Genomic DNA, 15,924 nt, shown 5'->3' with positions numbered 1-15,924 from the left:
GGGCGGGGAGCAGAGCAGGAGACCTGGGCAGCAGAGTGTCCTTCAGTGGAAGAAGCCAAGCTTGTGGGGCTGAGAATTAAGGTTGGAGACCTCGGTGACCCTCTAGCCTCCAGTTTCCTCCCGCGTCTTCTCTTCCCACAGGGTCGTCGGGAGACTCAAGTGAATTACTGTACGTGAAGTGCGGGGCGCGAGGCCTGGCATCAAGGAGGCCCTCAATCAAGAGTCCTCGAGAGCGGAGGGCTGGGTGACACAGGTAACCGCGGCGCAGCTGGGCCTCTCCCCGCTCCCCACCCCGGCTGCCCAGGCTCCGCTTCCTCGCCCCGCTCTTGTCCCCCGCCCGCCAGAACGCCCGCGGGTTCGGACGCAACGGCTCGGGAACCGCCGGCGTCCGCGTCCACAGCGCCGCCCGCCTGGCCGGAGCTGCTTCCGGCTCCAGCGCCCGCCCTCCCGCCGCAGCCCGGGAACCAGGTGAGCCGAGGAAGTAGGGGAGCCGCTGCCGGAGCCGCCCAGGGCCGCGGGCTGCAGGTGGTGGCGGCGGTGACCCGGCCCGGGCGTCGGGTGCGAAGGACCAGCCCCTCGTTACACTCGGAAGTCCCTGGGCGGGGCCCGCGGCGGTCACCGCAGGGCTAGGCACGTCGCGGCCGCTCAGTGTTTGGGGAATGAATGAATGACGGCCGTCCCTGGGAGCTTCTCTCTCTTAGGTGTCGGCTCTACTTGTGAAAGGCCGCGTGGAACAGCAGTGAGGAGAGATGGTGTGTGCGTTTGGCAAGTTGAATCCTTCCACACTCGTGGGTCTCAGTTGTCAGAAGCTCCAGAACTGGGCTACTCCATGAGCCTCACCTGACTCCCCCATCCGCCTCCTCCTGAGGCCTGACTGCCCAGACGCTCTTCCTCCTTTCATACTTCACTGCTTTTGTTCATTTTGTTCCTTCTGACTGAGCCCCCACTTCCACCTCTCTTGGCCCCTTTCTTTTCCTGTTAAGTTCTGTTTATGTATGTGTCCCTCTGCGAAGCCTTCTCCAACATCCCCACCCCAATAATGAGTTTCTCTCCAGCACAGCCCTTTACTAATACCCTCACCAGTTCACATTAAAAGTAGTTGTCGGTGTGTTCCCACCATCCCCAGCCACTAGACCGAGTGACTGAAAGATACTGAAAGCAATGCTCTTTGCTTGTGCCTTTTCTTTTTCCACATACATTCCCCCTTAAAAGCATAACATAAAAGCATAACGGGCAAAGGGCTGTTGTTTCTGATGGAATTACAAATATTTTTTTTGAAATTCTGGAAGTGAATTTTACCTTCCTATGATTGTAGAGAACATATGAAAGATGACCGTATGAGAGGATAGTCTTGAAACTAAACTAAGGTTCAGGATTTCACATCTGTTGGGTTAATAGTCAGAAAACTGGGCTGTATTTAAATATTTTATTCTTGGCTTTTAAAGTACTTTCAACACATTATGTAAAAGAATCAATCGATGGCTGGATGGATAGGGGTAGTATGGGGGAAAGAGCTAGGTCAAAAGTACCCATGTTAACAGTATGCCCAAAACTAGCACTGAATGACTGAATAAAGATAATTAGCTATATTTACAGTGGTCTTCATATTTCATTGTGTATCAGAACCATCTGGAGGGCTTCTTAAAACAGACTGCTGGCACATCCTCAGAATTTCTGATTAATTTTGTCTTGCTAGTTGGGCCTGAGAATTTGCATTTTCAACAAGTTGCCAGATGCTGCTGATGTTGTTTGTGGGACCAAGTGTGGGCTACAGAGATTAATTTCTATTAGTTAGTGGTGAATCCAGATGTCCCAAACTATGTCACATTTGTAGAATATGAAAATAAAATCTTAAGTTGTTCAGACCATGGCCCACCCACCTAAATATTTTGTCTGATGGCAGGAAGCATCAGGGAATTGTAGGAGTCAGTAACCGAGATTCCCTCTTGTGTTGTGTCTCAGCTGAAAGGTCATTATCCCATCAGTATAGTTGGGGTTACTTTCTTCGGAAATGCATCATCTTTTCCACGTTAAAGTACATTTGCCACTTGTCAGTAACAGCTTCTGATCATCATACAGGGAAGGGTCCTGCTAGTGTATAAAAACAAGCCAGTAGGGCTTCTGTGAAGTCAAGAAAGACATAATGGAACTGAAGAAATTTCAGAGATGACTACTAAAAACAAAACAATAAGGAAATTATGTGTTTTCCCTTGCTGCCTTTATCCAGTCATATGATAAGTCCTTTAAAGACAGCTTTCTACCTGCCCCTCCTAGCCATCCTGACTGTGGTCCCATGAGTTGTGACTTAATTGCCTCTCCCTTAGACTACCATGGTAGTAATGGGCTCCCACTGGTCTTTTTGCCTCAGTCTCTCCTATCTCCAGTGCTGTCCAGTAGAACTTTCTATGATGATGGAAATGTTTTATACCTGCCCTGTCCGGTACAGTAGCCCCTGCCACACATGGCTGTTGAGCACTTGAAATGTAGCTAGTGTGACTAAGGAGCTGAATTTTTCATTTTATTTATTTATAATCTTTAGGCTGTGCCACGCGGCATGTGGGACCTTAGTTCCCTGACCAGGGATCAAACCCGTGCCCCCTGCAGTGGAGTCTTAACCACTGGACCGACAGGGAAGTCCCTCATTTAATTTCAATTTTATTTAATTTAAATAGCCACAGGTAGCCAGTGGCTACCATACTGGGCAGCACAGCTCTAGACTATACCACTGATATGATTCATCTTCCCAAAGCACATCTCTGTGCATATTACTACTCCTTCTCGAACATTTTAAATAGCTAAAAAGTCCAGGTTCAGCCCAACATTCAAGACCCTCCAGAAGTAGGCCTCAACCTACTTTTTTGGGTTTGACACTGACTTTACTCAGGCCTATTGAATTACTTGCCTTATATTATCTCTGTAATTTTATCCTGTTCTCTTTCTGAAATACCTTATTCTCCTCTCTGCCCCCAGCTTAGCCAGAGCAGAGTTCAAACCATATCTCCCCTAGGAGGACTTCCTCATCCTTCTAGGTTGGGGTTATTAATCCCACTCTATAGGAGATCATGTGGCATTAGATGTGACATCTATTTTAGAATCAGAAAGACCAGGTTCAGATTCTGGCTCTGCTGTTTAATAGTTATATGATTCTGAGGAACCCGCTAAACTCACAAGTGAAATGAGTATAATCATTATCAGGAAAATAATACCTATCTTTTGAGATGATGTGTGTGAAGAAGCTGGCATATGGCAGGCCAGCAATAAATGTTAATTCCTGTCTTTCCCACCTCTAAAGTCTTATAGCACCATATGTTGGTATTTTTATTCTACTAAATTGTAGAGTCTTTGTCCTTTTTTTTTTTTTTTGTCTGAGGTTCCCTGACCAGGGATTGAACCTGTGCCCCCTGCATTGGAAGCACAGAGTCTTAACCACAGGACTGCCAGGGAAGTCCCAAGTCTTTGTCCTTTTGTATCCTCAGAGCACCTAGCATTCAGCAAATGTTTGTGGAACACTGAATGAATCGACCACAGGTGAAATAGCATTCGTCAGTCAGAAGTAAATGAAGGCCAAGAATGCATATGGTAGAAATTCACAAGATTGTGAAAATGAAAGCAGACAACCCCACCAAATCCTGGTCTAGTAGATGGTGGCCACCTCTTGAAATATAAATGATGTAGACTGAAGACAATAAAATGAAATCCTTCTTTCCATAAGTGAACTGATGAGATATAATACCTCCTAAGGGTGCGACAACAGAAAACATAAATGCTTTAGCTTTGAAAGAGAGAGAAATTCTTGGGGTATAAACTATAATTTGTGATGGGAGGAGATAAGGATATTTTGTCTTTAACAACAAGGCTCTGGGGACAGAAGTCACACACTGGTGGTTCACAGACTGAATCTAGCCTGCAGAGATGTTTTGTTAGATGTGTACTGTGTTTTTAAAAATATGTAAGGTAATCAACAACATTTAAAAGTCAGAAGATTTCACATAAAAATCTGGAATTATGACTTCTCTGGGAAAAGATCAGATCTGGCCATGCTGGACCCCACATGACCCATGGCAACAATTGCTGCAGTTGAGTAGCTGCAGCTACCTGTCCCAGGCCCACTGTTTCCACTATGCTTGATGTTCATATGTTGCCTGCTTCATGCCTGCTTCGTGCTACTTTCAGAAACAAAATGCTGGATTCTAGACACTGCATCTAACCCAGGATGGCAATTTTTATAATCTCAATATAATAAGCAAGTTAATTAGGCTCTTTTCAGTTGCCAGGAACAGATATATTCTAGTCATAGAAGTTTATTGTAAGATTACATAGGAAAAGTAAGGAAGACTGGATCAATATTCCTATGGGTGGAGGAAAGAAAGGGAAAAATATTACTTATGTTTTAGTGTACAGTTCTGCTTTTTTTTTCTGTAAGACACGAAGTACTGATTCTCTTAATACATTGTAAAATACCTCTTCCATCCTCTTCTGTATTCCCTAACCACACTCACTTTATTGAATTTGTGATCATTAGTTCATAAGTGTTATACAGCTCACCCCTGCTACCCAATGCTTTGAGAGTAAACATACATTATATAACTATGGTCAAGTTACCTAACTTTTCCAAAACCTCAGTTTTATCACCTATAAAATGAGGATAATAGTAGTACTAGGATTGTTGTTGGAATTAAAAGAAATAACTCATGAAAAAAATCTAGTGCAATCCTTGGTATATAATAAGTGCTCTACAAATGTTGGTGTTGATAATGTTTCTGCTGCTGAAGATACAGGATAATTCTGATGGAAAACAAATGTTGCTGATACATTGAACTTGTTTGCAGCCTCACCTATACAAGAACTACTTGTGTAATCTGCATAATTTGAGTGTTTACCTATATATTTTATAACTATGCAAAATATATATATGTATACTTTTTATACATTTGTGTGGAAGAATATTAGAGTTCATGCTGTTTTTATTATTCAAAAACACAGATGATCAAGAACAGTTATACCTTCTCCCAGAGATGGATCTATATCCATCCTCATTAACTCTTTCTTCTCATTCTCTTTAAAACAGCAGGATGATACTACAGATTTTTAAAGCTTAAAGTGACCTTAGAGATCATATTGTCAAACCATGTCATTTTATGGACAAGGAAACTGAAATTCACTTTCTAAGAAACTTGCCCCCAGTCATACAGCTAGTTAGAAAAACAGCCAGGGCTAGAACTCCAGAATCCTGATATCCTGTGCAGTGCTTTTTCTGCTACATCATGATGCCACTAACTAGATACTTGACCATAATTCAAGAAATACTTGTTGAGGGCCTGCTAAGCGTCAGGCATTATCCTGGGCTCTGGGGATACAGCCATGAACAAAGTCCTGCCTCTTGGATTTACATTTTAGTGTGGGAAACAGACAATGAACAAATAGACAAATATTGAATCAGGTACTGGTTAGTTCTATGAAGAAAGGAAAAGGGTAAAGGGATAATGATGGATGCTATTTTAGAGAGAAAAGGAGTTAAAAGACACTATGTTGACCCTTTAACCCTTAGCATTTTCAGTGAAAATTGGTGATTATACTTTTACCTCTTAATCTTTTCCCCTGCAACATAGCAACATAATTGAATATAAAGAAAACTAGGCTTTCTAGCTGGACACCTGGGTTCTAGTCCTGACTCTAATTATTCAAAAACCAAGGTTGTTTAAACTTCTGGGCTTTGGTTTCTCCATTTTGAAAATGAAAATAATATATACCTTGCTTTCTTTATAGGGTTGTTTTAAGTATAAAATTATACAATAAATGGAATGTTTATTTCCATAAAAATGTGCCAAGGATCTAGACTTTTTAAAAACTCTTTTGTTTAACTTCTTTCCACTTATCCAGGAATGATGCAACCAGAGAGGAGCTTCCAGAGTTTGGGCTCTAGATACAGGCAAAACTCTTTCGTGTATGATGTGAAGCGAGATGTGTACAATGAGGAGAACTTTCAACAGGAGTACAGAAGGAAGACCGCTTTCTCTGGGAAGTTGGACATCGACATCAGCACCGTCAGTCACCATGTCCAGTGCCGGTGCGTGTGTGCGATCATTCAGCTGCCACCAAGCTGGCAGCCCTAAAACTCTACTTGACACCTTTGGTGCCTACTTCTGTTTTCCTCCTCTGAATTCCTGTCATCAGAACCCTTAGCTTATTGCATAATTCCTCTACAGTTTTTTTGTGGTTTGTCTTGTAGCACCTTCTTTTTTTTTTTTTTTTTTTTGCGGTATGCGGGCCTCTCACTGTTGTGGCCTCTTCCGTTGCGGAGCACAGGCTCTGGATGCGCAGGCTCAGCGGCCATGGCTCACGGGCCTAGCTGCTCCACGGCATGTGGGATCTTCCTGGACTGGGGCACGAACCCGTGTCCACTGCATCGGCAGGCGGACTCCCAACCACTGCACCACCAGGGAAGCCCCCTTCTTTTTTTTTTTTACTTTTTAAAATTTTATTTTATTTTTGGCTGTGTTGGGTCTTTGTTGCTGCACACTGGCTTTCTCGTTGCTGCGCGGGCTCCTCATCGCGGTGGCTTCTCTTGTTATGGAGCACGGGCTCTAGGTGTGCAGGCTTCGGTAGTTGTGGCGCGTGGGCTCAGCAGTTGTGGCGTGTGGGCTCAGTAATTGTGGCACACGGGCTTAGTCGCTCCGTGGCATGTGGGATCTTCCCAGACCAGGGATCGAACCCGTGTCCCCTGCATCGGCAGGCAGATTCTTAACCACTGCGCCACCAGGGAAGTCCCTTGTAGCACCTTGTTGATTATAAACTTCATGGACATAAAGACCTTGGCTGTCCCCCACAGCATCTAGGGATGGTATTTAATAAATACATTGTTTGATTAACCACCATTGCCAGTCTCCTAACAACAATAACAAAAGCAACCGTGGTGAAATAATTAATGATAGCAGAATGACTGTGTAAACCCTATAGTTCAGGAGCTCGTAACCTGTTTTTGTGCTGTGAACCTTTTAGCAGTCTATCAGAGCTAATGAACATCCTTTCAGAATAATTTTTTTTTAACTTTTTTTAATTGTGGTAAAATATATATAATATAAAATTTGTTGTTTTAACCATTTTAAAGTGTACAAATTAGCAGCATTAATGACATTCACGTTGTTGTGCAACCATCACCACTATCTATTTCCAAAACTTTTTCATCACCCCAAACAGAAACTCTGTACCCATTAGGCAATAACTCCCCATTTCCCCCTCCTCCAGCCCCTGGTAACCTCTCTTCTACTTTCTGTCTCTATGGATTGTGTATTCTAAATATTTCATTTAAATGGAATCAGACAATATTTGTCTTTCATGTCTGGTTTATTTCACTTAGCACAATGGTGTAGCGTGGATCAGTGCTTCATTTCATTCTATGGCTGATGATACTCCATTGTATGTGTGTACCACATTTTGTTTATCCATTCATCTGTTAATGGACACTTAGGTTGTTTCCAATTTCTGTCTATCGCGAATAATGCTACCATGAATATTGGCATAGGAGTATCTGTTCAAGTCCCTGCTTACAATTCTTTTAGGTATACACCTAAGAGTGGACTTGTTGGATCATATGTTTAACTTTTTTTTTTTTTTTTTTGCGGTACGCGGGCCTGTCACTGTTGTGGCCTCTCCCGTTGCGGAGCACAGGCTCCGGACGTGCAGGCTCAGCGGCCATGGCTCACGGGCCCAGCCGCTCCGCGGCATGTGGGATCTTCCCGGACCGGGGCATGAACCCGTGTCCCCTGCATCGGCAGGCGGACTCTCAACCACTGTGCCACCAGGGAAGCCCCTGTTTAACTTTTTGAGGAATTCTTTTTCACAGCAGCTGCAGCATTGTGCATTCACATCAGCAAGTGTTCCAATTTCTCCATATCCTCTCCAACATTTGTTATTTTCCATTTTTTTAAATTATAGCCATACTAGTAGGTGTAAAATGGTATCACATTGTGTGTTGCTTTTTTTTTTTTTTTTTTTTTTTTTCTAATAAAAAAATTTTATATTTTTTTTTTTTTTTTTTTTTTTTTTTTTTGCATTTCCCTAATAACTAAATATGATGAGCATCTTTTCATGTGCTTATTGGTCACTCATGTATCTTTTTTGAAGAAATGTCTATTTACTTCCTTTGCCCTTTTAAAAATTAGGTTGTTTATCTTTTTGTTGTTGAATTATAGGAGTTCTTTATATATTCTGGATATTAAACCCTTATCAGATATATGATTTGCAAATATTTTCTCCCATTCTGTAGGTTGTCTGTTGATAGTGTCCTGTGTACACAGTTTTCATTTTAATGAAATGCTATTTATCTATTTTTTTTCTTTTGTTGCTTGTGATTTTTGTGTCATATTTAAGAAACTATTGTGAAATCCAAGGTAATGAAGATTTTCCCCTGTTTTCTTCTAAGAGTTTTATAGTTTTAGCTCTTAAATTTAGATCCTTGATCCATTCTGAGTTAATTTTGTATACGGCATAGAGTAAGAGTCTGGCTTCATTTTTTTCCACATAGCTATCCCATTTTCCCAGCACTATATGTTGAAGAGTCTATTCTTTCTCCATTGAATGGTCTTGGCCAGAATATTTTTAAATGCATAAAATACATAGTATTATAAAGGAAACCAGTTATATTGAAATATAGTTATCAAAATATGAAAATATCCAAAAATTATATTTAATGATTGTGGGTCTAATAACTACCATACTTTCTAAGTAATGATGAATATAAATGCTATTTTAAGGTATCTGCAGCAATTTTAATGTAATATGAAGATATTTGTGATTCTATTGGTGAAGAAGTCAAGCTCTGCTGATACTACTGTGGTTTGTTGTCAGTGTTCATAACTGAAGGAAATGCTACATTTCAGTTAGGAGGTTAGTGAAAATAAAGATATAATTTTTCCTAAAGTCACATATCCCCATGAATTCTATCTAGAGACACCTTGATCATCCATGGACCTCAGGTTAAAAACCCTTTGTGACCTACATCATGATATTAACCCTAACTACTCAACCTGTCCTCACTCACACTCCAGATTTATTAGTCCCTCTTGTTCCTTGATTTATCACTCATAATTGGCATGAGTTAGGTGACAAGTGAAGAAGGCCTCCACGCAGCCCTATTGCAGACCTTCCTCCCTCTGAGCCTTCTCCTTTGCCCATATCCTGCCTTTTGCAAGTTGTGGTTTTGGATGTCACTCCCCTGTCCTATATCACAACTCTCATTTTTTCTGCTCCAGGAAGGGTCAGAGGTCATATATCAAAAAGAGCATTTGGGGGCCACATTGGTTTTGTCTCTACAAAAGGATAATCTTTTCCTGACTTATACCTCATCATAAACAGGTACTACCAAAGGAATTTCAGCCTTATTCCCCTCCAGTTGCCCTATCCTTAGACCCTTAAATCTGACCCACACTGCCTCCCATGGGTTTTTATAGCAGTGCTTATTCCCTACTTCTAAAACAAACAGTTATATCCACTTCTGAATTTTAACCTGAAAGGTAGCACAGCACTGTGGTTAAGAGCAAGACTCAGAAGCCAGATTGCCTGGTTCTGAATCCCAGTTCTGCTGCTTTCCAACTGTGTGACCTTAGGTAAGCTATCCATGCCTACTGTGCTTCAGTAGCCTCATCTATAAAATGGGGATGATAAAAGCACCTACTTTATAAGGTAATTGTGAGGATTTAAAGAATATTTGTAAAGCACCTAGCAAATAGTAAAATAATAATAATAATCTTTTAATTTCATCTCTTCCTTTCTGCAGAAAACCTCATATCTTCCTTCATTTTCTCCCTTTTAGTTACCCAACTGCAATACTCCCTCTCTTTAAAAAAATCTCCCCTGTGCTTTCACATCAATTCTTACATTCCTCACTTTTAAGATGCTTTAACTAGGATCCAGATTCATGTCGAAGTGCTTATAGCTCTTCCACCACCAGCTTCAGTTTCTGTTCCTCTAACTCCTTCCTTGATCCCTGTCAGTCTTAGGTCCTCATTATTCCATGTCCATTTTATTTTTTTGCCATGTCAGAGAGCTTTGATGACTCTCCCTAGGGTCGCTGGATTCCAGGGTGGCACATGGAGAGGAAGGGACACTGGACCAGATGCAGAAACAAATTGTCCCAATGCCATGCTGTATTCTCCCCCATAGAGGGCCGTAATTGGAGACAGCACACTCTCCACACCCAGGGATTCTCATAAAAATAGCAATGTGTTGTTCTTTCTAAAGCTATGGTCTTGCTTCTGGCTCCTGAGCAGAATTCAACAGCTGTCGATAGGAACTGTGATGGTAATAGACTGGATAGAACACTGAACTAAAAATCACGAAATCTGGATTCTAGCCCCAGTTCTGCCCACACTTGTTACTGTGACCTTGGCAAAGACATTTACACTTCTTTGGCCTTAATTACCTTAGGGACTGTAATGCTCATAGTTGTTAGAGTCAAGCATATTGAAATTACTTCTTTTCTGAGCACACATTTTAGCCTTGCATACACTGAAGTTATATTTGTTGCTACAGTCAAATCGCAATTATTCAGAGATAGCTCATACATGAAAAATCTCCATACTCTTTGTTTTCAGCCCATAATGAGATATAAATAGCAAAAAGCAATTTAAAACCATATTAGCTTTACTAATGGATTAATTGATTAACAGATTGATTGATTGGTTTACAATGATTCTGCTGCTTTGGTGATCTAAAGGTTTAAGTAGGTTTTCTCAATCTCAGTACTGTTGACGTTTCGGACTGTGAAATCATTTCTTGTGGAGGGCTGTCCTGTGCATTGTAGGATGTTTGGTGGCATCCCTGGCCTCTACCCTCTAGATGCGAGTCGTGACAATCAAAAATGTCTCCAGACATTACCAGATGTCCCTTAGGGAACAAAATTGCTTCTGGTCGTTATCCACGGGGTTAAAAGATAATAAGGCCTTATTTTATTCCCTTTTCTTTCCATGGCTAATGCCATAAGCACAAGACTCCATATTCTATATTTTCTGTAAATTTCTGCATGTTACAGGTCAAAGCCATGTAGAGTTAATGCTTGGTAAAAATTTTAGTATACAGGAATGATGTGAATGTGTTAATTCTCTGCCACCCACCAATAGCACATCTCAAAACATTGTCCTTACCAAGAGAAAGCCATAACAGTCCATTTTTCTACTGGAAAATTTTGGTAGGTTGAATTCTTTTCAAACATTCTGTAAAACCACAGGCCTGATTCGTATGCTGGACTTACAAGGCCTAGTTCTTGTCATACGTATGGCACCGGATCTCAGTTGAAGGTGATACTGTCCCCTAGGGAACATTTAGCAGTGCCTGGAGACATTTTTCATTGTCACAACTAGGGGAGGGGATGCTACTGGCATCTAATGGGTAGAGATCGGAGATGCTGCTAAACATCCTACAATGCACAGGACAGCCTCACAACAAAGACTTATCCAGTCCAATATGTCCAAATATCAGTAGTGTTGAAAGAAACTCTGTTGTAGGGGAAGAAGAAGGTACTCACTATGCCTTTTCTTGGCCACGTGGGCTTTTTCTTTGGAGAACCTAATCAAGTCTCTGTTCTTTCTCACAGCTGCTCATGGTACAAGTTTCGAAGATGCATGCTTACAATCTTTCCCTTCCTAAAGTGGATGTGTTTTTATCGATTCAAGGATTGGCTTCTTGGAGACTTACTTGCTGGGATAAGTGTTGGCCTCCTGCAAGTTCCCCAAGGTAAGAAAGATACGAAGATTTTTCACCCACAGACAATACACCAGACCTGGTCACTTGCCCAGAGTAAACAAATTACTTGTGCTAGATGAATAGAAAAAAAATGTGAATTCCATTCACATCATTACCATTTGTTTCCTTACCTGCCAAATTTCTAACTCTTCTAGGGTAGTTCCAAAAGTCTCAGTTTAGTTTAGACCCCTGATACTTTCTAGAGTATTTGTAATGCCTGCTCATGGTCATTTTTTGCTCAACCAGTCATTTTATGCTCACTCCAATAGATCTCACTTAGCATTGGTTTTACTTAAAAAGGTGAAGGATAGGAAACACAGCATGCTAGCTTCCCTTCAGCAAGTTACACACACAGCAGTTCAGGGGTTATTCTTTGGTCGTACAAACGGCAGTTCAGATATGACACAACAAGATCACACAGATAGGAACGGGAGCTATCCGGGCTTTAGAAGCCCCATTTCCCAAATAGAAACCAACATCTCTTGTAATTCCCATAACTGATGCCTCCATGGGTCCCACAGCGACATGCCCAGTTACAAGAGTCATTGTGCTCTGAGAAGCTCAAAACTAAGGCTTCCCACAAGATATTAATCTTTAATTCATAGTCCCCTTGGTCCAGGTAGAATATACTAATCAGGCTCCTTTTACCGTAACTAATGTTGGCTGGTAACACAGCTGACATTCCACCATTATCAGGTTTCCAAAGAAACAGAGCTAGAAGGTTAACCCAAGGTCACCTTGATCAGAGAAAGAGAAAGGATTTTGTGTTAATCCGTTACTCAGAGTAGTTCACGATTCCCTACGTAGTCTTTAAACACCTCTGTTTCTCTATTCTTCTGGGGCAAACCAAGCAGTGTTGAAACTTGTGATTGTAAAGCACAAATGAAGCCAACCAAAGGGGCCAGTGGTAGCTGAAATCCAACTCTGGCATAGGGCTGTTCGTTGGAGAAAAGGGATCCCTTTAAAATAATTAATTAATTATCATACAGTAAAATTTACCTCTTTCATACAGTTCTATTAATTTAAACACAGGTATAGGGTTGTATAACCACGCCACAGTCAAGTTACATAACAGTTGCGTCAGCCCCAAAACTCTCTTGTGCCATCACTTTTTAGTCACATCCTCCACTAACTTCTAACCCCCGGCAACCACAGATCTCTTCTCCATCACCACAGTTCTGTCTTTTCGAAAATGTCATGTAAATGGACTCATACAGTATGTAACTTCTGAAGGGTGGCTTCTTTAATTCAGCTTTATGCCTTTGAAATTAATGCAAATTGTTATGTGCATTGATAGTTTATTCCTTTTTATTGTAGAACAATATTCCATTATATGGCTATATCACAGTTTTTTGTCCATCATTCACTTATTGACGAACATTTTGTTTCCAGTTTTGGGCCATCACAGAGTTGCTGTGAACATTCATGCACAGGTTTTCGTTTGAAAATATTTTTCGTTTCTCTAAGGTAAATAAGTGATATTGTTGGTTATATGGGAAGTGTATGTTTAACTTTGTAAGAAACTGCCACACTGTTTTTCCAGAGTGGCTGTACCTACCATTTTACATTTCCACCAGCAATGTATGAGAATTCTAGTTCCTCCACACCCTTGTCAGCACTTGATATTGTCAGTATTTTTAAATTAAGCTTTCTATTTTGAGTTAACTATAGATTCACATGAATTTGTAAGAAAACACAGAGAAGTCCCTTGTATCCCTTACCCACTTTCGTCAGTGGTAAATCTTGCAAAACTATAGATCAGTCTCACAATCAGGATGTTAACATTAATGCAGTCAAGATACAGAACATTTATACCACCACAAGGATCCCTCATATTGCCCTTTTATAGTCACCCCCACTTGCTCTCTGCCCCCATCCCCTCCTTAATCCCTAGCAATCACTAATCTTTTCTTCATTTCTATAATGTTATCATTTTAAGAAATTACATAAATGGAGTCATACAGTGTGTAACCACTTGGTATTGGCTTTTTTCACTCATCATAATTCTCTGGAGATTCATCTAGGTTGTTGTGTATATCAATAGTTGATTCCTTTTTATTTCTGAGTAGTATTCCATGGTATGGATATACCACAGTTTGCTTAAAATTTCACCCTTGAAAGACATCTGGATTGTTTGTAGTTTTGGGCTATTACAAATATAACTATTATGAACATCTGTATGTAGGTTAGTGAACATAGTCTTCATTTCTCTGGGATAAATGTCCAGGAGTGCAATTGTTGGATTGTATAGTAGTTGGCATGTTTAATTTTCTAAGAAACTGCCAAGCTATTTTCTAGAGTGGTTGTATCATTTTACATTCCTATTGTCAATGTGTGAGTGATACCATTGCTCTGCATTCTCACTACCATTTGGTGTAGTCACTAGTTTTTACTTTAGCCATTCTGATAGGTGTGTAGTGAGATCTCATTGTGGTTTCAGTTTGCATTTCCCTAACGGTTAATGATGTTTAATATCGTTTCATACGCTAATTCTCCATCTATACATTTTAATGAAATGGCTCTTCTTGTCTTTTGCTCATATCCTAACTGGACTGTTTGCATTTTTACTTTTGAGTTTTGAGAGTTATTTATATATTCTAGGTACTAGTCCTTTGTCTTTTGTGTTTGGCAAATATGTTCTCCCAGTCTGTAACTTTCCTTTTAATTCTCTTAACAGAGTATTTACAGAGCAAAATTACTAACTTTGATGAGGTCTACTTTTTGGTATCTGTTATTTTAGCCATTCTAAGAGATATGTAGTGGTATCTCATTGTGTTTTTAATTTGAATTTCCCTAATGGTTAATGAAGTTGAACATCTTTTCATGTTTTTATTTGCTGTCCTTTGATCCCCTTTGGCAAAATGCCTGTTCAAGTTTTTTGCCTATTTTTTAATTGGAATTTTTTTCTTATTGTTAATTTTTTTTTTTTTTGCAGTACGTGGGCCTCTCACTGCCGTGGTCTCTCCCGTTGCGGAGCACAGGCTTTGGGCGCACAGGCTCGGCGGCCATGGCTCACGAGCCCAGCTGCTCTGCAGCATGTGGGATCTTCCCGGACTGGGGCACGAACCCGCATCCCCTGCATCGGCAGGCGGACTCTCAACCACTGCGCCACCAGGGAAGCCCAGTCTTATTGTTAATTTTTGATAATTATTTTTATATTCTGAGTACAAGTCCTTTGTCAGATATGTGATTTTCAAATATTTTCTCTCAGTCTGTAGCTTATCTCTTCATTCTCTTGACAGTATCTCTGGCAGAACAAAAGGTTTTAATTTTGATAAAGTCCAATCTATCAATTTTTTTTTCCTTTTATGGATTGTACTTTTCTTATCATACATAAAAACTCTTCACTTAACCATCAGGTCACAAAGATTTTCTCCTATGTTTTCTTCCAAAAGTCTTACATTTTATGCTTTACTTTTAGAACTGATCCATTTTGAGTTAATCTTTAAATAAGTTGTGAAGTTTAGGTCAAGGTGTATTTTTTTGCTGCATTTTTAAAGAAGACTATTCTCCAATGAATTGTTTTTGAACTTTTGTCAGAGATCAAATAGCCATATTTTTGTGGGACTATTTCTGGACTCTATTCTCTTCCATTGATGTACATGTGTACCCCTTTCCCAATATCATGTGTCAATTATTGTATCTTTTTAGTGAGTCTTAAAATTGGGTAGTGTGATTCCTCCAATTTTGTTCTTTTTCGAAATTGTTTTAACTATTCTTTCATACAAATTTTAGAATCAGCTTGTCAATATCTACAAAAAATCCTTCTGAGATTTTGATAGCCATTGATTAAATTCATAGGTTAGTTTGAGGAGAATTGATATCTTATTATGTTGAGTTTCCACTCCATGGTCACAATAAGTCTCTTCATTTATTTAGGTGTTGCTTTAATTTCTTTCATCGGCATTTGTAGTTTGCAGCATACAGATTCTGTATATATTTTGTTAGATTTATATCTAAGTATTTCATTTTGGAAGAGATATTGTATATGGTAATTAAAAACATTTTTGGTTTCCAGTTGTGCATTGTTTGCATATAGAAATACAATTGAATTTTGTGTGTTTACCTTGTATCCTGCAACTCACTTATTAGTTCTAAGAATCTTTTGTAGATTCCCTGGGACTCACTACATTGATAGTCATATCATCTGTGAGTAGAGACAGTTATGTTTTCTTCCTTCTAATA

General features: G+C 40.1%; 1 protein-coding gene across 5 annotated transcripts in view; it reads left to right on the top strand.

The window, feature by feature from the left end:
* Positions 1-15,924, top strand: part of SLC26A8 (solute carrier family 26 member 8) — a 75,381-nt gene that overhangs the window by 2,268 nt on the left and 57,189 nt on the right. For all 5 annotated transcript variants that reach the window (XM_027126734.1, XM_027126736.1, XM_027126735.1 and 2 more), the window contains exons 2-4: positions 142-752; positions 5,881-6,067; positions 11,591-11,730. In XM_027126734.1, coding sequence (XP_026982535.1) covers positions 668-752; positions 5,881-6,067; positions 11,591-11,730 — 412 coding nt within the window. In that variant the 5' untranslated portion in view covers positions 142-667. The remainder of the gene's footprint in view (positions 1-141; positions 753-5,880; positions 6,068-11,590; positions 11,731-15,924) is intronic.

The sequence above is a fragment of the Aethalodelphis obliquidens genome, unplaced genomic scaffold (genome assembly GCF_003676395.1).
Source record: "Aethalodelphis obliquidens isolate GAN/ISIS:26980383/991018 unplaced genomic scaffold, ASM367639v1 scaffold31, whole genome shotgun sequence".
Classification (NCBI taxonomy): Eukaryota; Metazoa; Chordata; class Mammalia; order Artiodactyla; family Delphinidae; genus Aethalodelphis; species Aethalodelphis obliquidens.
Note: the sequence above shows the minus strand (reverse complement) of the source record. Positions and strands in the feature narration are given on the sequence as shown.